Source organism: Marmota flaviventris, chromosome 15, assembly GCF_047511675.1.
Source record: "Marmota flaviventris isolate mMarFla1 chromosome 15, mMarFla1.hap1, whole genome shotgun sequence".
NCBI classification, from domain to species: Eukaryota; Metazoa; Chordata; class Mammalia; order Rodentia; family Sciuridae; genus Marmota; species Marmota flaviventris.
Window position 1 is genome coordinate 4,001,557 of NC_092512.1, and position 23,549 is coordinate 4,025,105.

A 23,549-nucleotide genomic window follows, 5' to 3' on the forward strand; every position below is an offset into this window, starting at 1 on the left:
TACTGTGATTGCCTCTTCGCAGCCCTCTCCAGATACAGTCCCTTCCTGAGATACCAGGGGTCAGGACAACAGCCTATGAATTTGGGGGCACGCAGTCCAGACCATTAACACTAGGTGTGGCATGTAATTGTGTGTATTTAATAGAAATGGTACAAAGACCAGAATAAAGGGGACCTGTCAGCTTTCTGTTCAGATACCCCACCGATAAATCAATATAAAAAAGCAATTCTGATCATTGTAGGCACAACTACACTCGTAGGTGAACACGAGTGAACAGATGGGCCTTTACCAGAACCCCACACCCCAGAGGAGACTGCTAATGCAGATGCGCCGCTGCCAGGGTGTTTCCCACACACGTGCTTTAGGAACGGAGGCACAACTAAAAGACTGTGCCTGTGAACACACTTTTTCTTAAAACTGTGCTGTTCGGGTCTTTCCCAACCAAATGCGCACCCGAGTCATGGTTTCATGCTGCGCGGTGCGCCTGTACTCAGCCCATCCCCCATGCCTTGCTGGAAATGTGGTTTCCGGCTTCTTAGCATTTTTACTCAAATCTATCCCTATCAGTAATGTTCTGGAAGTAAAGCTGCTGAGGCAAAGGGTCTGTGTATTTTTCAAGGATATTTGCAAATTATTACGAGATTGCCCTCCATGAATATCGTAGCTTTCAGACTCTCATCAGCAGGTATGAAAATACCCATCTCCCTCCCCTCTTGCCAGCATCACTTTTTTCTTCCTTAAAGTCCACACCAGTCTCCTGAGTCAGGAAAGGACGCACTGCGGTCTTTCGGTCTGTGCTCTGTGAGCACTGGTGAGGCTTGGACGCTTGCCACCTGTTTATTGTGTTCGGCTGCTCAGCCCCTCCTGGTTGAAGTGCTCCTCCTGACTGTTTTCCCCTTCATCTGGGCCCCATGCTTACAATCACTCTGGCCTGACCCTGTGGGCTCACGCACAGGCCTGCTCAGGGCCACCAATGAGGAGCTGGTCAGGTGGGTGCTCCTTGCTCTACCACACAGTCTGCAAAGTTCAGGGATGGAGGTGAGCCCCCGTCTCTGCTTTTGCAGATCCCAAAGAGATGGACACCCAGTCCCCTACACCTCTTGCCTGGTGGGGTCTGTCCTGGGCTTGTTGCCACCACCCCCTCTCCTTCCCTGATCTGCGAGCTCTCTCTCTGGATTTCCAAAGAGGGTAATGAATCCACAGGCACCCCTGCCCCCAACCCATATTACCCTGGCCTGTCCTCTTTAATGGGTCTGGTCTCCCTGTGGGTCACAAGTCACTACAGTAGCCATGGGAACAACATCTTGCACATATGCTATACATGTGCACACACCTGCACCCTCACAGTGCACAGGTGCCCACACATGTCCATGCATGGACGTATGCAGTTCACACCAGCCACTTTCCCTGTACAAGAGCGCACAGGATATGCACATGCAAGCGCACACTCAGGCTTGAGATGAAGGCCAGAGGCACAGGCAGGGCTGGAATCTGTGCCTACCTGCCCTGCAGAGACAGCCAGATGGATAACTGGGCGGACCCTGGCTCGGGAGTTTGTCCTGGGGATGGTGATGCAGTCAGCTGTTGGCAGGCATGGTGCTGGTCCCTCCCCATTTCAGGCATGGGGAGCTGTCTTTTGCTTCCACACCTGGAAGGGCTAACAGGAGGGCGGGAGCTGGTGACCAGCCTCCTGGGAGCCTTGGAGAGGCAGCTGGATGCTGAACGTGCATCCCTCTCTGGAGAGCCCGCCCCAGCGTCTGCTCTGGCTGGCATGTCCCAAGGGAGACTGCCTTTCAGAATGTTCTTTGTTTTCTGTTTAGAAGAGCTGCTCGTCCATCTCAGGCTTGTCTGAAAAATCACCAAGCTCCCTCATGCCTTGCTCCTCTGCAGGAAGAGAGGGGCAGCCCGGAGCAGGAAGGGAGGTCCACTCTTGCCACATTGTTCTAGGCCTTGGAATTCCCTTGTGTGCTGCTGCAGCGTTCAGACGCTCCATGTCCATGCATTGCCAGTGTGGTGGCCTGTTCCAGGCCAGGCCACTCCTGCACCCCTCACCTTCCTCAAGAAGATAGCCCATGGCTAAAGACAGTGGCAGGGGCCCAGGGACAATGGACCTCAAAAGCCCAATGCAGTGCCATAAGCATGACAGACAACCAGTAAACGGTATTCTCCACGTCTTTGCCTCAAACTCCAGTTCTCCCACTTGGTGTGCAGCCGGGGCTAGTCATTAACTTCTCTGAGCCTAGTTTCCCCATCCACAAAACAGGGAGTGTGGTAACTCCTGCTCAGAGAGTCGCTGCGAGGACTGGTTTGGGGCCTGGCCCACAGTGCTCTGGACTTGTAGTGCAGCCCTGCTATTCCTTCTGATTCAGAATAGGAGGGCAGGCACCTACTGCTGGCAATGGCACCCCAGGTTCCTCAGGGAGCCCAAGTCCTCCGTCTGGCCCCAGAGAGACTTGGGTAGGCACTCCTGCGGGGCAGCAGTAGCATCAGCTTTGGCTTTGGGACACTGACCGAGACTCACCAACTGTGGCTTTGAGCCATTTCCGAACCTCACTTGGCTGATTTGTGACATAATCTGGCTCTTCCACCTCTGGGGCTCATTCCTGTCACTGCCTAAAGTCATGGGCCAACATGTCTGACCCCTGCCACCCTCCCTTCTGAACAGGGTCTTCTGGCCCCTGCCTTTCCACACCCAGGTCCCTGCCCTGGTATCTGCACCCCTGCTCCAGCAGGCCTGCTGGAGTAGGTGATCAGTGACCACTCTGAGGGCGGAAGGAAGGAGAGATTGACAAGTGGCGCCTGCCTTGCGCCTGGTGCCCTCCCAGCGCTTGCAGCTCCTGCACACCCCTGGCCTTAGCATCACTCTGGGAGGGCCGCCCCGCCCTCTCTCCATTGCCCACCCTCCAGCCAGATGCCCCTGCTCCTCTCTCTGGATCTCGAGAACTAGTGCAGGCGCTGAGAGGTTGAGGAAACCGAACCTGAGCCAACCCAGTTTGGGGATTTCTTCCTCATCCAGCCATCAAATCAGAAAGTCACCCCGCACAGTGACTCCTTTCTGTCTCCTCCACACGACACACCCCTGTCCTCTCAGTGGCACTTGCTCTGGCTTCAGCCTCTGCAGCCACTCCCAGCCCTGCGGGGGGGGGGGGGACGCTGGCACTCCTGTCCAAGTGCTTGCCCTTCTCCCTCTCACAGGTCCCTTCCTAAGGGGAAGGGGCAAGGTTAACGTGTTCTTCATCCATCTTCTAGCTGTACTGTCCTCGGAAGGAGGTATGCGGGGCCCAGGCACAATCCCCCGGACCAGGCTTGTTTAAAATAAACAAGGAGGCTGCTCCTGCAGAGCTGCATCTCCATCACGGGAAAGTCTTTAGGCAGCAGGGCACGTGGCCTCCTGGGGCAGATCTTGCTGGTGAAGCTCAGCAGCCTTCCTCTGGGCTCAGGCATTCCCTGTTGGATAGGAAGGGGCAGCCAGCAGCATTTACTGAGCATCTACGAGGTGCAAGTACATGGGCAGTGTAGCTGTTCAGAAGCTGCCTGAGTTCTCTGTGCTCAAGATCATTAGGCTCTAAGAGCCCAAGACCCATGAACAAGATGTGTTTGGCCTTGGCACTAAAGTGGATGATGGCCTGGGCTAAGGGGACCTCTCTCTGGATGAGTCTGCAGGGCATTGCCAAAGCAGCCATTGGACACACTGTGCCTTGTGTACAGGTCTGCTGGTCCCTGAGCCCTGGCCTCCTGAGACACATCCCAACACCCACACTGTCTGATGGATTGGGGGCCTCGCCTTCTCCTCCAGGTGTTTACTCTGTGTGTTGCTAGCTCCATGGCTTTACTGAGCATGTGCTAGGTGCTGTGCTGGCTCTGGACTGACCACAGGAAGGAGGCCAGATGGTCACAGACAGGGAGGCAGCTCATGGTTCTTTGTGCCTTTTCCCCTTAGTCCCACCTCAAGTCACAGTGACCTCAGGGTGCGCGCGAGGCTAGCTGAGGGCCATCTACCAACTCCTGTCCCACTGGTCCCTGAAAGTCAAGGCAGATGGGCCTGGCTGGTCCTTCCCAGGACTCCGTGTGCCACAGAGCTTCAATGGCTCCCTCATCTCCCCATCACAGCCCCCCAGGCGCTCTGCACACAGTGCTCCTTGACTTGTGGTGGGGCTGTGTCCCCATAACCTGTTGTATGCCAGAAATGCACTGGGCATGCCCACTTGCCTTGTGCCTTGCCCAGCCTCACAGCACACTGCGGTACAGCTGCCCTGCTGACCGCCTGCCAGTTGGGCTGCAGCTTCTGCCACTGCCAGCACCACAGAACATCATGCTCATGTCACCAGCCTGGGAGATGGAAACTCAAACCTCAAACTGATGCAGGTGGGAGGCCTTCGTCCTGCAGATGAGGAGGTGCTGCCAACACTGGGTCTGGGGACACTGATGTCCTTTTACCCTTGCAGACACCTTCAGGTGAGGATAGTCCAGGTGAGGATTCTGGGATTTGTAAAAAGAGGGGCTTGCCAAAGGACAGGTAGCCAGTAAATGGAAAACATAAGGCTTCATGGCCTATTTGTTTCAGGCAACCAGGAAAAGGTACTATCAAGTCCCTAGGAAGCCATGGAGAATCTAGAAGTAGGGAAGGCTGCTGCTGGTGACCTTAGTGGACCTAGCTCTCCAAAGATAGAGAAAAGTTCAGCAGGCAATGGAGGCCCTTCCACCCTGGGAAGGATAGGACAGCCTGCAAAATGGGGAAATGCAGGGAAGTCTAGTGGGAGGTCTCATGGAGCAAATGAAGGGATGGAGGGATGGAGGGATGAGTGGTGGATGGATAGAAGGAAGGATGGATGATGGATGGATGGGTACAAAGGTGGAGGATGGATAGATAGAAGGGCAGATGTTGGGCAGATGGTTAGAAGATTGCATGATTGGATGGATGGATGGATGAGTGGTGGGGAGGTAACTGGGTGGATTAGATGGGTAAGAAGATGGAAGACAGACGGGTAGATGATGGATGGTGGATGGATAAAAGAATGGATAATGGATGGATGGATTAGGGGATGGATGGGTGACATGTACTTTAGTGTGGTTTGAGTTTGCACAGATGGAAGTAATGTCCAGATCTTTGTTCCAGGGTTGAAGCAAAGGTGCCCAGATGGCTAGGTAGACAGAAGAAGCTATCTGGGTCACTCTAACTGGGAGTACCACAAAGCTAAGGTCAACGACTTCAGGAAATGGAACAGGAGAGCCCAACCTGGCTGCTAGTGTCTCCAAGCCAGTACTAGAAGCAGCTGGCAGGATGCAGAGACAAAAATGAGCAAGGGTAGGCTGTGGCCCTCAGGCCTGCAGCAGGGGTGCTTATGGGTGATCTGATTTCTGGACAGGTCAGGTTTATCAAGAGCCAATGTTAATGTCAATCCGAGGCACTGTAGACTTGACCTCCAGACTCCTGAAAAGATTTTATTCTGTGTTCCAACCACCCCATCCCTCCATAGGCGAGAAATCTACTGTGATTTCCAGACTAACACCCTACAGAACTGGGCCAGAGGTTTCTGATGCATGGCTGGGAGGGCCAACTGCATTGACCGCCCATAACCTTTCTCCTGGGCTGGACTGTGCTCATCTTAAATGGTCATTGATCAACTGGCACAGGGAACAGGCCAGCCATCCCCCAGGATGACCTCACAGACTGCTAGCCTGCCCAGGTGCCAGCTGTGAGGATGCCTCCTTCCCCTACCGTGCCTGGCTGACTGCAGCCCTGGGAGCCCGAGGAGCCTCAGCTGCACTGCCCGCAGGAGGGTGCAAGCTCAGTGTACTCCTTGTCCAGGGTGAGGACCTGCCTGCCAGTGACCCTGCTGTTGCTGCAGGGAGTGAGTGGACTCACAGGTGCATGTGGCGTGGAGTGTGGGCCGGCTGGGCAGGTGCCATGAACACAGCTAGGTGAGCGGTCAGCGGCCCTGTGGCTGAAGAAGGGTTTCAGGATGAGAGGCAACACCTGTGAGAGCTGCAGTGACCCTGAGCATGGAGAGCCCGTGGTGCCCTTGTGCCCTTTGCCTCAGGGGTATTCCACATCCTGCCAGGCAGATGCCACCATCCCTTCTTACAGAGCCGGAGACAGAGAAAGGGTGGTTGACCTGCAGCCATACCACTGGCTGGAGATGGTAGCCCTCCCTCTGCCCAGGACCTGCCACCTGCCAATTCCAGAGATGGTCCCTGTGGCATGTCCTTTCTCAAGTGCTTCCCCCAACTTGCACCCACCTCAGGTGCATCATTTGCAGGACGGGAGGCCCTTGCTCCAAAACCCTGGGGCCCCTCGTCCTGCCCTCGTGGGCTCAGAGGCTCTGTCAGAGAACCCCAGAGTTCCTGGAGAGACACCTGAGACCTGAGCCCAGGAGCAAGGGCCACAGCCAGTGCTGGGAACCATTGTATTTCAGTCAGCTTTTTTGCCACTGTGATGAAAGGACCCAACCAGAGCCGCTGTGGAAGAGGAAAGGTTTACCTAGCGGACCAGGTTTCAGAGGTCTCAATCCACAGATAGCCAGGTCCATTCCTGAGAGCTCGAGGTGAGGCAGGACATCATGGCAGAAGAGGTGGCAGAAGGAAGCAGTTGACGTGATGATCAGGAGGCAGACAGAGAGGTCTCCACTTGCCAGGTACAAATACACACCCATAGCCACGTCCCAGTGCCATCTCCTCCAGCCACACCCCGCCACTTCAGTTACCGCTCAGTGAATCCCTATCAGGAGATTAATTCACTGATTGGGTTAAGACTCCTGGTACCCAGTCTTCTCCTCTGAACCTTCTTGCATTATCTCACACATGAGGTTTTGGGGGACACCTCACACCCAAACCATAACACGGCATGTCCCTCTTCTCTGGCTCAGAGCTGCCTGGGCGACTGCTCAGCCTGTGCCCAGCACAGTTCCATGGACCTGTCCTGCTGCCTGGGAGCAGTGTAGGGTGCTGCCTGATCCCATGTTCCTCCCCTCCAGCCAAGCAGAGTGGAAGCAGCCTGAGAGTTCCTCTTGTGTGTGATGGAGGTGGCAGGGTAAAGGAGATAGGAGCTGGGGACGGGCTCTGCACCTGGGACCTGGTAATCAGCTGGTTCTCAGCTGCCTGCCATAGCCTGAGAGCAGGAATCCTAGAGCGTCCAGCCCCTGGGGAGAATTCCTCCAGCCTTCAGGCCCTTGAGCCCTGCTGGAGGACCCAGGCTGGGGAGGTTGCTCTGGCAGGCCTCAGACACAAAGTGACCACTGGTTGGGGGCCTCAGGCCGGGAGTGGCTCGCATCACCACCCTGCCTACCCAACGTGGCCTGGAAGCTGCCTTCTTGCCGTGGCCTTTCTGCATGGTCTCTTGGTGCGGTGGGACTTCATGCTCCACATTGAGCTTGGGCAGACACCACTTTTGGAGCATTTGCCCCCATTAACGTTGGGTTCAGGAGGCCCAAGGTGCAACCTCCTCACCCTGGTCCTCTGGCAGGGCTTAAGGGCCTGAAGGCTGGAGGAATTCTCCCCATAGGCGGGGCTCTCTATTCACTTGTCCACTAGTTCAGTGAATGGGCCCCCGAGCCCCTGTCTTTAGGGAGCTCACCATGACCTGGGGAGCCACTCCATCTGGGGACAGCTGTGGTGCGGGCTAGGCGGTGGACAGTAGTTCAGGACATTTTCCTGGAGGAGGTACCACTGGGGCCGTTTTGAAAAGACCAACAGTAGCCATCAGGAGGGACATGGGGTGTTTCTGGAGATCATGAGGGAGAATGTCAGGGCAGGGGAGTCACAGCATGCTGGGGAGGAGTGGTCACAGGGGAGGAGACACGGGCAGCTACTGCAGGAGCCCCCCTGCAATACGATCACATTCTGCCCTCTCCTTGGTGCCCGTTCCTTCCCCGTGGCGGATTCTCTCGCTGGACAGACACAGTGTGGGGAGCTGGCATCCCGAGCAGGCTCCCATGGCCAGTCCCGACATGTAGGGACTGGCAGAGGCCCGTGCACACAGGCCCTGCTGGCCCCAGGGAGTTGCCAGTCCTTTAGATCAGGCAGACCAAGTAATCGCCCTGCTGGTGGCTCACCATGGCCAGGCCCAGGAGGGGAGACTGAGGGACAGCCACAGCGTGCTTCCAGGCAGAGGTAACAAGTAGCCTACACTGCTGCTGGCCCCCAGGCCCCCTGGGGCCACCTACCCCCCACTCCTCAGCTGCCTCCTCTGGGACAGAAAGGGCGCGATTCCACCCAGCCCCCTGCGCCCAGTGCCCGTGTGAGTGATCCGATGGGCAGATGGGAGGGCCCCAGGGAGTCCCAGTGTGGGGAGGCAGGGCTCGTTGCAGGGCTCTCGCAGGACAGCGGAGGGCCTGCCTGTGGGCAGGATCATGGCTTCGTTTAGATAGGCTGGAGAGAATATGACAAGTGAGAGGTTGGGAAGGGAGAGGTGGCGCTTGGGGACAGAGGGATCATCTAAATTCTCTGCTGTTCTCAGGAGGTGTCTCTGTGTGACGGTCCAGCCAGAAGGCACACTCTTCTTTTCTCCTTCCTTTTTTCGTCTGGTTTATCTTCAGTTGTCTGAGGTGCTTATCCAAAAAGGCTTTGGGGAAGGACTTAATGTGGTCCTTGTCTCCGCCAGCCAAGTGAGATTCCCTGTGCACGGTGCAGGCCATTCTAGCCTACCCCATCCCCAGGCCTCAGTGTCCCCCAAGTGCCCCCTGACCAGAGGCTTGGTTAGCTGCGCTCTGGAGACCGTATCTCTCACTGCTAAATGCTGTAACAAACAGTCCCCCATTTCCGGGACCTGAGCACCAACCTTATTTTATCCCACCTCAGGCATTCCTTGGAGGCACCTTTCTGGGTGTTAGGCGGGGACCCAGGCTGCATCCCTCTCGTGGCTCTGCCCATCCTGAGGCTCTAGTTGGCTCATCCCACGTGGCCCCACCTGCCCAGTGCCCCCCCCACACACACACACACCTTGTGGTTCCTCCCTCCTCCTCTGCTCTTCAGTGTCCTCAGAGCCCGGAGATGAGGGTTGTAGGAGAGACGAGCCTACGGTCCAGGTTGAGGGAGGGGTGATTTTCCTACTTCTATTGGCCTGACTTCCGGGCAGGCAGGGGCTGCAGTCTGTGTGCCTGGGAGGAGAGGGCATGCTTTCACCTGCCACCCACTGCAGCTGAAGCCTTCTCCAGAAGGAATCCTGGAGGGCCCTCGTGGAAGGGCTTGTGAGCAGGCCACAGGGGCTGTGGTGGAGGCCATAGGAGTCCAGCATGGGCAGCAGCAGATGCCACCCTCGGGAGGAGGCGGGCTGTGGGGCATGTGCAGGCTTCAGTGCCAGGGAGACCATCCCAGGGGCAGGATGAGCCCCTGTGGGATGCTGCAGGACCCTGAGTGGACAGTGGACAGTGCTGGTGCACTTGGCACTGCTCAAGTAGCCGGGCTGCCGTCTGTTGAGTCTTGGGCCAGGGATTTGCAACTTTGAGCTCAGAGAGGTTAGGTGCTGGCTGGAGGTCACGCAGGCATGAGGCAGTCTGGCCTGGCTCCCGGTTCCTCTCCACTCAACTGCCTCATTGCACTTGATCCCGGAGGGAAACTCCAGCCCCTGCAGCAAACACCAGAGCCTCTTGGGACTTCTGGGGCTGCAGGTGCACCCTCAGCAGGTGGGTATCCTGGTCCCAAGCAGACCAGGTCCCCTAGAACCTGAGGGCTTGGCAGTGAGTGCTCACTGTCTGTGCCCAGCTCCCTCCATTCACCACTGCCCATCGATGGCACCAACACTTGTGCCTCTTATGTGCTGAAGGTTGGGTGGTGCCGGATGTGCCAAGAGTTCCTGGCATTTGGCTGGCTTGACTCAGAACCTCCTGGGTGTGGGCACCCGGGGTCTGTCGGGCATTCCTTCTCCAGCCAGTCCCTGGGCCCAGTTCTCCCAGCACGCCTCCTTCGCTCGGCCCTGCCCTTCCTTGGTCAGATGCGGGAGCCCAGGCTCTGGGTCCTGGAGAGGCTTCCCTGGCCCCTGACACCGTGTCTGAGCGCCAGCGGCTGCACAGCTGCTCCCATTCCAAGCCTGAAGCTTCCCCACATCACCAGGGCTCGTGGCCCTGGCCACGCGGGCTCTGAGCTGGGAGGCCACGGCTTGCCACGTGCGTGCAGTGGCTGTTCTGCCGTTCAAGGCAGCGGCTTGGCTCGGCCTGTCCACAGCCCCAGCACCCAGGGCTCTGCCTGGAGGCCTGCCGGGTGGAGGAGCCCTCCCCACCCCAGTGGGCTCCCGGAAGCCCCAGCCCTCCTTGGGCTTGGGACAGGAGCCTCCCACTGGAGGCCCGCAAGCTTCACAGGTCTCTTCTCCAGCTCCAATTTGCTTTAATTTTAATTTAATTCCCTTTAATCTTTAATGAAAAGTTGTAAAAGTAAATTATTTACCCGAGAGAGGCGGCAGCTGCTCAGGAGGGTCTCGGCTAGAGGGTGATTACACATGCGGTCCCGGCGGCCGCGTGCGGAGCGGGAGCACTTGGTCCCCGGGAGCAGCTGGTTGCCTCAGCGGCTGTTGAGCGTGCACCTGGGCGCCGGCTCCAGCACGCAGGCCCTGCTGTGCTGCGGGGAGGCCCCGTGTTCTGTCCACAGTCGGGTCAGTGTGTGTCCTGCAGGAGGAGCAGCGTGCTGGGTCTGGGGGGACGTCCCCTCTACACGTCTGAGCTGCCTTGGGCTCCAGCGCACCCAGCAGAGGCCCCCTTCCTAATGCCAGGTCAGAGGTGGGTGCACAGGCGGGGCTGCCGTCTGACTCTACCTTCCCATGCGCTCAGTGCCTCTGCGTTGGACCCTTGCTCCTCGCTCGTATCCCCTCACTCACCTCCTGGGTATTGTCAGTGCTTCCGACTCCTTTTCCAAACTCTGTCTCAGCACAGTCAAGTGAAACGTCTGGGTCGAGGAAAACCATAGTTGGCGTAGTTGGTTGGCTTGGAGGAGTGACGTGCAGGAGGGTCTGTGTGTGCAGCTCACAGGATCGGTCACAGGGACGAAAATATAGCTACTGGGCACCAACATGGTGCTTTCACTTGATTCAGGTTTGATTCTGAGCTTCCTAGCAGCCAGTGTGAAAAGGCAAGTTGCTTGGCTTCCATTGGTAAGGAGGGAAGGCCCGTCAGGTTGGTTGGTTGCACACCTAGCAACTAGCTATGCTATCACGGGAGAAAATTTACCACAAGAAAATTCACTAGTCTTTACCAGAATTAGAAATTAGAGAACTTTATTCTAGATCTGCCAGTGCTTCCCCAGAGGACTCCTGATGGCGTGTGGAGGAAGTGAAGGAGACCAACAGCTGGGCCCAGGACCTGGCTCTCATCACACTGAGGTTCGCCACTCTTCCCATGTGAACTCCTTCCTCTTCACCTAGAGAGAAAGGAAGTTCCTTGACCAATCCCATGCCTTCCAGAGCCACGCCTCCCGAAGCCACGCCTCCCAAGACCACGCCTTCCAAGGCCATGCCCTCCAAGAACACAACTTACCTCTCAAACTAAGGTCCACCCAAGACCCATGTCACCTGAAAGCCTGTGTGTGTGCATCTTTGAGATCTTAACTCTAAACGTGCATCAGCTGGTCAGGCCGGGAGCACCTGGGCACCTTGCTCCTTGTTCTGAGTCTACCTTTTTTATCCTACATCTGACATTTGCATTGAAGTCTACCGCAAATTCCTTGCTTCAGCTGGTCTCCTGGGCAGGTGAATGGAGTTACAGGGAGGAGAGGCAGGACAGCCTCACTCGGATTTGGAGCTCTGGAGCAAAAGTCATCCTTCACGTCCTGGCCTCTGGAGCCATGTCCTCAAGGGGCAGAGCAGGTGGGGGCTGAGCCGGGAGGGCAAGGCTTCACAGGTGCCGCACCTGCCACAGTGGTGACTTGCACTCGCCCTGGGCCCGCGCCTGTCTTAGAGGGTTCCTTGAACCATGTGTGGGAGCAGGAGCCGGGCGCAGCGCAGCCTGGGAGGGGCCACGCTGCCGTCCTCCAGGCCTCCTCTCCCTGGTCCTCCCAACAGCCCGCTCCGAGGAAGACAGATGGTGCTGTGGACACCACATCAGAAACGCATGCCCAGCGCCACCCTGGCTGAGGGGAGCTAGGCTGTCTTCTGAAGTCCACTGTGGTCTAGAACCACTGCTGGACAGGCCTGTTCTCCCTAAGAACCCAGCAAATATCTCCGAGGTGCCAGCAGAGACCAGCTGCTCCTGGCCCAGGATTGGCCCTCCAGCACCAGTCAGCAGAGACCAGACTGGAGGGACAGCTGAGATGCTGCAGTGCCCAGTCCCGACCAGTTGGCCCGCAGGTCTTGGGATTGGGCCCTCGTTGCCCTGTCCCATGGCTCTAATTCCTGTGTCCACCCTGCTGTGGCCTAGGGCTTTGCTCTTGTAATGTGGCTTGCCCAGAGCTGGAGTCCTGCCCCCCTCTGGTGGCCCCTAACTTTCCTGTCTCTCAGCTCTGGAAGCTGCTCCTGGGAAGAGCCTCGGCCTCGGTTCCAGCCCTGCTGGAGCCCAGGCTCCCAGGGAGGGAGCACCTCAAGAGTGGAGGCCTGGGCTAGTGATTCCAGGTCCTCCTGCAGGGAGCAAGTCATGCAGACTGCACACAGGGCTGTCCCCAGGTGGTGGGGGACAGTGGGCACTAGGCCGCATGGCCGGGCACCAGAAATACAAATTGAAACCAGAGGACAGGGTCCCTCAGCCCACTCAAGACGCCAGGACCCAAAAGGCAGACAGGAGGCAGTGTCGCAGAGGTGCAGACATGAGTGCGCCACCGGGGCACTGGAGCCCACAGGGCTGAGGGGGAAGCACTCTGGCAGCGCCGTCCTCCTCCGTGGCAAGTCCTCTCAGGCGTCCACGCAGAGAAACTAAAACTTGAGTGAAGTTCACAGCAGCATTTCCTACAGTGAGGTGGACAACCCAGGTGCCACCAACAGAGTGCACTTCTGCATGTCTGTGTGACGAATCGTCGTCACTCTCCTGAAAAGGGGTGGCTGGCTGACTCCTCCTAGGCCACTGGTGCCTCCCCACCAGCTCAGGGCTGGCTTCTGTGTGGCAACCCACGGCACCCCTCTGCACCCCCGAGTTCTACACAAGAAGCACCAGAGCCGCACCTGCTCTGTGCTCCTGGAAGACAAGGTGGCCCGGGCCTGGCAGGTGGGGATCCTGTAAGCTGCAGTAAGAGCCTTGAGCCAGCCCAGCCTCCCCTGCCACGGGCCACAGGCCCATTCTCTCAGGCCCATGTTGGCCACCCTGGGCCCAAGCCCAGGCCGTGTCCCTTCCTGTCTGCCAGCGCAGCCCCGGGAGCCCTGGCCTCGCGTCTCCTATTTTTAGCCTGCGGTTCTGCAGAGCCTGCCCGTGTACGGCACAGAGCAGCCTCCTCAGGAGGAATTCTGGGCCAGACAGGATGAAGTCCGTGACTCTGGCCAGTTCAAAATGTGGAGGAGAGACTGGGGCCAGAGGCTCAGAGGAAAAGATGGTCCTTGACCTGATTTAATACTTTGAGAAAAGAAGCTAATCTGCTCCTGGGAGAAGCCTGGCGACATGCGGTCCCCTGCAGGAACCGCCTCCCCAGGAGTGCCCCCTCACGTGGGCCTGGCGTTGGTCCCCAGGTCCTCTGTTTGGAGTGCGCTTTAGATGGTGGCTCCAGTCCCCTCCTGTTACAGAGGAGCACGGGGACGGGAACACAGCCAGAGTGAGTGGAGGGGCAGGGTGTGGACAGGGCTCCCAGCCCCAAGCCCTGTGGTGCCAGCGAGGACCACCCTTTCATTCCTTCAACAGATAAGGAAGAAGACCAGTGTCTGCCACGTGCCTTTCTGTTTTGGGTACCGGGCACCACGGTGAGCAGGAAAGCCAGGGCCAGTTTCCTGGAGCTTCCTGGAGGAGAGGCAGAGACAGTTAATGACTAAACAAGTCAACAAGAAAGCTTCAGACCAGAGGAGGCGGCCTGTGAAAAGTGCATGCTGACGGGCAGTTGAGGCCCTTTGCTGGGTGGTCAGGGCAGCCTCTCTGGGGAGAAGGCCAAGAGACCGTCAGGAAGGAGCTGCAGGTGGGGAGCCGCGGTGCAAAGGACCTGGGGGCAGGGACATCCAGGACAGTGGTGGAGGAGGGGCAAGCTCAGGGCCCCGGAGACCTGTTCCTGCTCAGCGTCTGATCAAAATTCCCCTTTTCTCCTGAGTCTAAAGAGAAGCCACAGGCCAGCAAAGGGCAAACCAAGTGGAGATGTCCCCCAGCAGCCTCGTCACAGCAGGGTCTGAGCCTGGCCTGAGAGCGTGTGGACACAGGGGCCCGACGGGAGCTGCAGGAGAGAGTGCTGGCCTGGGGAGGCGAGGAGAAGGCACAGCCCCACTGACCACAGGACATGCCCACTGGCTGGGGCTGGGTGTCAGGTGGAGAGGACAGACTGACCCTCCTCATGAGTGGGAGCCACTGGACGGGGCCCCAGGGAACAGGCATCTGAGAAGTGGAGGCCTCCATTCTGCCTAAGTTAAGGGGGAGACACCCACTAGCTGCCCAGACAGACATCGGGGTTTCTTAGTGAGGAGACCAAGGCTCAGGGTGTCAGCTGTGTCCATTCACAGCAAGACAGGGCCACACCAGCCTGTCGGCTCTGAGCCTGGCTCTGCCTGCCCAGGCTGGCTGTCCACCGAGGGGCCTGGAGGGGCTCCCGGGCTGCCAGGGCTCCGCTCGTCCCCAGGCCCACCTGAACTGATTCTCGTTGCTCTGAAGAGGCTGCATTGCTGCCTAGTGGTCCTGGGGGCGAGTGGGGAAGGAGCAGGCAGACCAGGCCCTTCCTTCCGGAGGCCCCTGCCCTCCGGTGCTCACCTTGCCATGACTGAGCTGAGGGCCCCACGCCAGACCCCACTTCCTCCAGACCCCTGTGCCCTCCTGGGTCACCCACTGTGTCCCTGGGGCCTCTCTGAGAGCATGGTGGAGCAAGCACAGCGGGAGCAAGGGCCATCAGAGCCCACACTTCACTGTGGCCCTCCAGCCCTGCCTCGGCGGCCGTCTGCGAAGTCTCACCTCCCACGCTCCAGCGCCCTCCTGTGCCCACAGACCCAGGTCCCGGGGCCAGCTCCTCTGGGGCCAGCTCCTCTGGGGCCAGCTCCTCTGGGGCTTCCACTGTTCCTGCCCGGCAGCCTTGCTCAGCAGGGCTCCGGAGAGGAGGCCACTCCCCTTCCCCAAGGTTGGCAGGCAGCTGGTTCTGGTCCCAGGTCCGAGAAGTGAGCCAGCTTCAGCCCCGGTGTTAGGACAGTGGCTTTGGGGGCTGCGAGTGCAGCCTGGGCACAGCTATGCAGCAGCAGTGTCCTCTCCAGGACAGCTCAGTCACTGGCTGCCACTGGGCTGTTATCATGAGATGTATTTTCACCGTGTTCCCTAAGCAGCACCCTGTGGGTCCCCAGGGAGCCAACCAGGGTGTTCTTTGGAACTCGGGAACTGTGGCACTCTCTGGAGAAAGCAAGCCTGCCCTGCCCACTGGGGAGACGGGCTTCCGGGCAGCGTCACGGGGAGGCGTGGTGTGCCTGGGCCAGGATCTGACCTGCTGGTGCCGCAGGAGCTGCCCCCTGAGACCGGAAGGAAGCGGCCACTGTGGAGCTCAGAAGCCCACTCACTTGGCAGCCGGTTGGTGTAGGGGTCAGGAACAAGGGTGGAGTGACCAAGTGTCCCAGTAGGCCTGCACTGCAGGACAGGCACACTGGCAGACTAGGGACAGACAGCTAGACCTGCGCACTGACCCTGCTCCATCATTGCCCTCCCTGCAGGGGGCATCAGGGAGGCCAGTCATTATAGCCACATGTCCCAGCTCTGGTAGGAGCACCCACAGGGCCCGCCAGGTCCTCTCTCAGCCTAGCCCCTCACCCCGTCCCACCTGGGAGGTCAGGCCCACCGTGCCAGTTCTGCAGGTGACGTGGAGGAGGCTTCAGCTGGCGGAGCAGCAGGTCAGAGGTGAGGCTGAGACCCCCCAGGGTCCAGCCCCATGCACATGCCTGCTTCCCGGCCAGCCATCAGGCCCACGCCCCTCCTCCTCTTAGAAAAGGACAGGGGAGGAGTCCACCAGGAGCTGTGTTCATGGGAACGATTGCTTGCAGGACAGTGACTCTCCAGCTTCATCATCCTGTCTTCCCTGGGGCTGTGCAGAGCTGGGCTAGGACAGGTGGACGGCAGGGGGCCATGGCAGAGTCTGCGGGAAGGACAGAGAGCAGAGGCGCCCTGAAGCAGCCGTGCTCCCCTGACTCGCGCGCGCCCTCCCTCCCTCCCTCAGCAGCACCAGCCACGTCCCAGCTTGTTCGAGAGCGTCAGACCGCACCGGGTTGGGTTCACCACTCAGGGGACATTCATAGAGCAGAGGTGAGGGGTGCTGAGGACCAACGGGTACCTCCCTGTGCTGGGCCACCTGTCACATAGCAGCACTGTCCTCAAGTCTCAAGTCCCTCAGACACTTACCATGTGGCAAGATGGAGCTTTGCTGGTGTCGCGGCTGACCTCTCCAGAGGGGCATTTCTAGAACAGGATGTGGTTATCTCCTCATAGATGGCAGTGTTGGCCTTGGCTGCACCTGACAGGAGTCTCAGGCCCCACAGACAGAAAAGGCCATGAGCGTTGGGTTCCTCTGACACTCGCTCTGGCCTCAGCAGAGCCCGGCAGCTAGTGGAAAGAACGGCCTGTCCTCTTGGCTGCCCGATGTGTGCCAGACACTGCTGGAGGTGCTTATGTGTGCTGCAGATAGACCTGTGGGCAAGGGCTCAGCCCCAAGCAGATGCCAGCCTGGCCAGATTCAGCTCAGGCGGTCCTGTCAGTCAGGGCTGTAAGGTGCAGCAGAAGCAAAGTTTTGAGGGCAAATCATAGCCTTAAAAATATATAAAGGAAAAGAGAAAGGTGTCCTCTTCCTTCTGGCCCAAGTCTTGGCTGACTGGCCTGTTCTCTTTCACTGTGAACTTTCTCAACACTGGGACTTGTTCACCTCTGTCCTTATCACACTGGCTACAGGTGCTGGCAGGGTGCGAGGGACAGTCAGCGTTGGCGTGACGGAGCTCCCGAGTCATTTCTGCAGCTCCTCCTACTCCTGCGTAGCTGGTGCCATGGAGGCCTTGCCTTGTAGATGGGGAGGGACACAAGTGCAGCCACTGAGGGGGAGGTGTAGGGCGTCCCCCTGGGGACGTTCGAGGATGTGGCTGTGGGCCGACGCTGGGCCAGCTCGGGGCCCTGCCAGCCCTGAGCCTGGCCTCTGCCAGCCACTCACTCCTTGCCTTGGTGGTGCTTTCACCCGAGACGGCTGCCATTTCCCCACCAGCCCCGGCATGGCACGGCCCCTGGCTGGCCCCACACCTGCCCAGCCCACAACAGGAGCACTTGACCTGAACGGCTGGCTTGGGAACAGGGGCAGGAGCCCAAGCCACCGTAAGGAGGGGAGCGCTCTCAGAACTTGGCCTGTGCCTCCTGCCAGGTCCCAGGCCCTGCCCCCAGGCCATCCTGCCAGGTCCCAGGACCTGCCCCCAGGTCCCGTGAGCAGGTGGGAGTGAGGGCATTGCTCCTCCCAAGGGCCAGGTGGATCTCCCTGAACCCAGCCTCCTCCAGGGCCTCTGCCAATCATTCCTGCACTGGTCTCCTACCTCCCCAGCCCTGACTTCAGGCACTGTGGTCACTGAGGGTCCAGTCAGGTGCCGGCCCTTCCCCATTCCCACCCCGTGGTTTCTGACCCTCACCTGGACCAGGGGAACCCTGGAGAGCCCCGGGAACGGTGGGTAGGGTCAGCCTTTCTACGTGGCAGGGTTAGGAGCACCCACGGTGCCCCAGGCCGAGGACGGGGAGCGCTGTACTCTGCCCCACGGTGTCTCTGCCAGACCCTGCTTCAGAGGGCGTCCCGCCCCGGGCTCTGCACCCAGCCTGGCCTGGAGGGGCCGGCCGCGTGCTGGGGGAGCAGGGAGGAGGGGTGAGCGCCGCCTCTAACCTCCTGTCCCTTGCAGACGTGCTGGTGGACGGACAGCCCTGTGACTGCGAGAAGGCGGCGGCCTGCCGGGTGGGCGACCCTGTGAGCCTGGAGGTGCGGCTGACCAACCGGAGCCCGCACAGCGTGGGCCCCTTCGCGCTCACGGTGCTGCCCTTCCAGGACCACCAGAATGGTGTGCACGACCGCGAGCTGCAGCACACGCTGTCCTTCGTGGGCTCCGGCACCTTCTATCTCGATGCGGTGCGTGGCGGCTCAGCGGGGCCTCCGGCTCCTGGCCGTGCAGCCCGGGTCTCCATGGCTGACCTCCCTGCCCTGGGTGCTGGGCTGCAGGGTCAGCCCAGATCAGCAGACAGGGCTCCTCTCGACACGTTGTAACCCTGTGCCACCTGACCGGGGTCTAGGAGGCCAGGACGATGGCCGCACCTCCCTCAAGGCCGGGCCAGGGAGCACTGGAGTGCACTTAGACCCAGTGCTCCTGTCATCGGGGTGCCCTCACTCCCAGACCAGCAGCCACTGCACACCAGGTCCCCGAGCACTGAGGGCTCAGCTCAGATTCTAGCCCTCGTCCCCCACCCCCGCCTCGTCAGGCCTGAGCACAGCGTCCTGCTCCACCTGCTGCACTCCAGCCACCCCCACGGTGCAGCCCATGCTCCTGACTCACAGAACCCCCAAACAGCTCAGAGAGGGAAATGCAATCGTCTTCTTTCAGAGATGAAAACAGGCTCGGAGAGGTATAGCAACTTGCCCAAGGCAGCACAGCAAAGAAGTCTGGGAGAGGGCATGGGAGCCAGGCCTGGGTGGGCTGACCCGGGCTGTCCCTCCCTTCCCCGTGTCCTGCTGCCTGGGCAGGCTCAGGGCACTCCTGGTGGCTTTGGGGTTGGTGTTGGTAATATGGGCTGACGTCCCTTCCTCCTCCCACACAGGTACAGCCCTCAGGCCAGGCGTCCTGCCTCGGGGCCCTCCTCTTCCTCTACACCGGGGACTTCTTCCTGCACATCCGGTTCCACGAGGACAGCAAGAGCAAGGAGCTGCCGCAGTCCTGGTTCTGCTTGCCCAGTGTGCACGTGCGCGCCCTGGAGGCCTAGGCCTCAGTCCCCTGCTGGCCCCAGTCCCTGGGACAGGGGGAGGCCGGCCTCCACCCCACCCCGCCGCAGGCCTGAGGCCTTCCTGCAGCTGCCCTCTCCTCCTCCCCCCTCACACCCTGTCCTCTCTCCCTTCTCCTGGGGAGTCCGCTGGGCTTCCCAGGAGCCCCGCTGGGCCCTTGCCCTCTGCCCACACTGTGCGGGGGCCCTCAGGAGCTGACCAGGCCCCAGGCCAGTGCGGGGAGCGCTGCACCTGCTCCGGACAAGCCCCACACCGCTCACCGCTGGAGCCCGTCCCTGCTCCCGCCCTGGCCATGGGAAGGCAAGCATGAGGGTGGGCACCCCAGAGGGCCTGGGCACCTCCCTGCCAGCCACCTTTGGCCCTAGGAATGTCCTGAGGGCCAGCTCTCTCCTTGGAGGCTCTGAGGGCAGCCCAGGCAGGGCGAGCACGTCATGGCTGTGCCAGGCTAGGCCTGGGGCTCCCCACCTGGGCGGGGTTCTGTCTGGGAGCCCGCCCTGGGTCCCTGTCTGTGACGCGTTCTCCAATAAAGAGTCTCCCTCGCTGCCTCTGCACAGCGCTGGTCTGCTCGCTGGGGCCGGGCGGGCAGCGGGCAGGGCCACCCACCCAGCACAGCCCCGCCTCAGGTGAGGAGGGGGCCAGGGCCGCCTTGAGCCAACGTGGTCGGGCGCCCAGCGTCGCTGTGTCCCTACAGTAGGGCTCCCAGGTCACTTCCCCCGTGTGCTCGCTGGGCCTGCCCCGGAGCCCTCGCAGAACCGGCCAGAGCCCCACACCTCCGCCCTGAGCTCCCGGCTGGCCCCGGCTGGCCCTGGCTGGCCCGGCCTCTTGCTTTCCCTGCTGAGGGCCACTTGACCCGGCCCATCCACACAAGTGCTCCTGGAACACCCCTGCAGCCCAGGCACGGCGCTGCCCCAGGAGCTCAAGGTCCACCCAGGGCTGCCACCCAGCTTGCCCAGCACCTGCCTCGTGAGCCAGTCCACTCTGCAAGCAGCTTTGCAGGCCAGCCGCCACCCAGAGGCCCCACCAGTCCTGCCTGCCCACTGGTCTTGGCCGGGCTGGGGCAGCTTTCCAGTCACACGGAGCTGCCAGGGGAGCTGAGGGCCCTGCTCTCGGCCCACCCCGTTGGCCCTGCCCACAGACCCTGCTGCCCACAGACGCTGCTGCCCACAGACCCTGCTGCCCACAGACGCTGCTGCCCACAGACCCTGCTGCCCACGGAGCCGCCCTCCACTGGCCTCCAGGGAGCCCAGAGCAGGCAGCCAGCTTGGAGCCACTGGCCGTGCTTGGCTTCTCAGCAGGACCAGGCTCAGCTGCGGTGCGGTTCTTAGCTTGAGTCCCCCACAAGCGAACCCCAAGACAGGGACTTGGGCACTGACAGGTTGAGGGACATCCCCAGGGGGTGCGAGTCACAGGGAGGGGGATAACAATAGAGGGTGGCCCTGAGTTCCCAGGACGGGCGGCTGGCACCGACTTCCTCAGGAGGCTTGGGGAGGGGAGCCCGGCTGCTGGGCACCGTCAGGGGTGGGGATGGCTGACTACGCGCACACCGACTCTGAGCCACTTGAGGCCACTTCCCGCCCAGGCAGCTCCAGTTGGCCAGGTTGCCACCTGCGCGAGCAGCTGGGTCCCGGATTCGGGCCTCAGGCGTCCTGGATGCCGAAGCTCCCAGAGCACAGTGGGCGGAGGGCTCCGTGGAGCAGAGGGAGTGGGTGGCCGCAGGAGGCCTGAGGGCTGGGGGCGCTTCCCAAGTACCTGGACTTCCGGATCCCCAGACCTGAAGGATGGGATTCTCGGCTGCCCGCCTGTGGCCTTCTGATGTCATCCAGGGGTGTTGCAAGGTGGTGGGTCAGTGGCACGTGGGTCACAGTGCCCGCTAGCTGCCCGTTGGTCTCTCAGCTTGACGCTACGGGGGACGCGGCCCAGAAGGCCTGCTTAGCCCAGGTGTCAGGACCCAGGGGAGGCCTCCGAGAGGGGTGACCTGGCTTATCGGGATGCTCCTAAACGGGCCCAAGCACTCTCTCTGCCTCAGTGTGCATAGATCCCCAGACACGCTGCTGAGTGAAGGACAGGGGGTGGGGTGGCCACAGGCCCACCTGCTGCAGGCACCGGCCCCATCGCCCTCTCTGCTTCAAGAGACTTCTATAAAAACATGTTGAAGCGTGTGACCGATGACCTTCCTGGGGTTACAAGTGACACCGCACCTGGTGTCGGAAGGAGGACGCAGGTCATGGGGACTTCAGGAAGCATGTGCGGTTGGGAGGGTGGAGACACAGGCTCATGTAGAAACCTCGCAGAGCTGATGGGGGATCCCGGCGGAGTTTGGTTCCAAGCAGGAAGCACGTTGGTGATTGTTTCCAAACACAGAACACCCAGGTGACCTCAACCCCATTCCTGAAATTCTGCCATCCCCCGGGACCCTTACGTGTGACACTGCTGTGCTCTGTGCTCCTGTGTGGGTTAATTCATCCACAACATGAAGCACTTCAGAGCAGAACTTCCTAACACACGCTCACATGGCGCGGGCCTGCACAGAGAAGAGGGACTCCTCAATGGAGACGTCCCTAGAGGCCTGGCCACGGGCCAGTTTTGAAAGATTCGGGCGTCACATGGGGCCCTCAGCCTGACAGCTCAGAAAACCTGTGTCACTATGACATCTTCAGAGCCAGTCCCAGTTCCAATAATCAGGGCTTCAGAAGGTTGAGGCTCACATGGTCACCTGGCTCCCAGGGCCACTGAAAAACGTTAAGGGATTAAGACAAATAATAAATATAGAACAAAAGAGGGTAGCCACATAAGGGACGTACAGTGGCCTTCCTGCTAAACACAACTAAAAAAGACAGGAGTCACCTCAACAAACAGGCGACAACAGCAATGAAGAGCCCCATGTCAGTGAGCAGACAGCTAGGACACTCGGCCCAGGCAGCGGGTCCCGAGACGGGCCACACACCGACTCTGATCAGGACTCCTGAGGAAAAGAAGAGGGGATGGGCGTGACATTAAAATACACGATTCACACATCATGGTGTAATTTGAGAAGACCAGATGAAATGCAGCGACCTTAAAGGGAGATAGAAAGACAATGACCTTCAAAGAAGTGGTGATATCTGAGAGTGCACTGAGTGATGATGATGCTTTTCAATAGGTGTAATAAACTTCCCCAAAACCGTCCTCCAGCACAAAAGCTGCATTAAAGGGAATGCAAACAGGACTTAGAGGCAGAAAGAAATTGATACAGGAGCTGGGGGTGTCGCTCAGTTGGTTGAGTGCTTGCCTCACATGCACAAGGCCCTGGCTGGGTTCAATCCCAGCACTACACACACACACACACACACACACACACACACACCAGATGGAATGTCAGAGACACAAAAAAGAAAGAACAAATACAGCAAAATCACATGGAAGTTGGTGAGGGATCGTTGGAATCCAGGTATAGGGTGCTTTGATTTCAATCTCAAAGGTTCTGGAAGAGGGCGAAGATAATGATTGACAGACTTGGGACTTGGTGCTTTAGTTATGAAAGTTACCGTTTCTAGAATAACTATTAAGAAAATGAAAAAAACATAATAGCTTCTAAATTAACACACCCAAAACCAGGAATAAGGCAAACTAATCAATCAGTCCAAAAGAAGGCACAAGAAGGAAAACTAACTGAAGAAATAGAAATGACAGGAAAAAATACAACCATGACATAATGATATTAATAATGTTGATAGTAATGCTTACAGTTAAATAGCTCTATATGTTAGGTGTTATTCTGATTTTATATATATATATATATATATATTTGTATGTATATACCATATCTAAGCATATACATATGTATACACATATATTTATGTATATGTGTATATACACACACATATATGTCCTCTTTTTTAATATATTTTTAGTTGTAGATGGACACAATACCTTTATTTTATTTACTTATTTTTATATGGTACTGAGGATTGAACCCAGTGCTTCACATATGCTAGATGAGCACTCTACCACCAAGCCACAACCCCAGCCCCTAATATTTCATTTAATAAAGGTGTGGACTCCTTCCTTGTATGATAGATAAATAGATATAGATATATAGAGATAGATTACAGATATATATCTATCAACTGGACCTGGTATTGCACACCTGTAATCCTAACAACACAGGATGCTGAGACAGGAGGATCACAAGTTTGAGGTTAGCCTGGGTAAGTTAACGAGACCTTGTCTCAAAATGTAAAACAAAAAAGGAGAACGCAGATGCAGCTCAGTTGTAGAGTGTTTGTCTATCATGCACAGGGCCTTGGGTTCAATCCCCAGTACTGCCAATAAAAAAGAAACCCCCTCCAAAAATACATGCATCAGCTATTTTTCTCAATTGTAAAAGAATCCATACTAAGTCTTTGAAGTAGATGATATTATTATTCCCATATTACAGATTAGAAAAAAATGAGATATTGTGCCAATATTTCATAAAAGCTAGAAAGATTACAAAATAAGTTGTAAAAATAAATTAAATACACTTATTTCCAATAAATGAAAATCAGCTAAATATTCCA

The 23,549-nt window shown here is 58.4% G+C and overlaps 1 protein-coding gene across 1 annotated transcript in view; it reads left to right on the forward strand.

The window, feature by feature from the left end:
* Nucleotides 1-19,089, forward strand: part of Trappc9 (trafficking protein particle complex subunit 9) — a 501,861-nt gene extending 482,772 nt beyond the window's left edge. The window contains exons 22-23 of the mRNA XM_071602098.1: nucleotides 17,924-18,147; nucleotides 18,831-19,089. Coding sequence (XP_071458199.1) covers nucleotides 17,924-18,147; nucleotides 18,831-18,992 — 386 coding nt within the window. The 3' untranslated portion in view covers nucleotides 18,993-19,089. The remainder of the gene's footprint in view (nucleotides 1-17,923; nucleotides 18,148-18,830) is intronic.
* The last annotated feature ends 4,460 nt before the right edge of the window (nucleotides 19,090-23,549 follow it).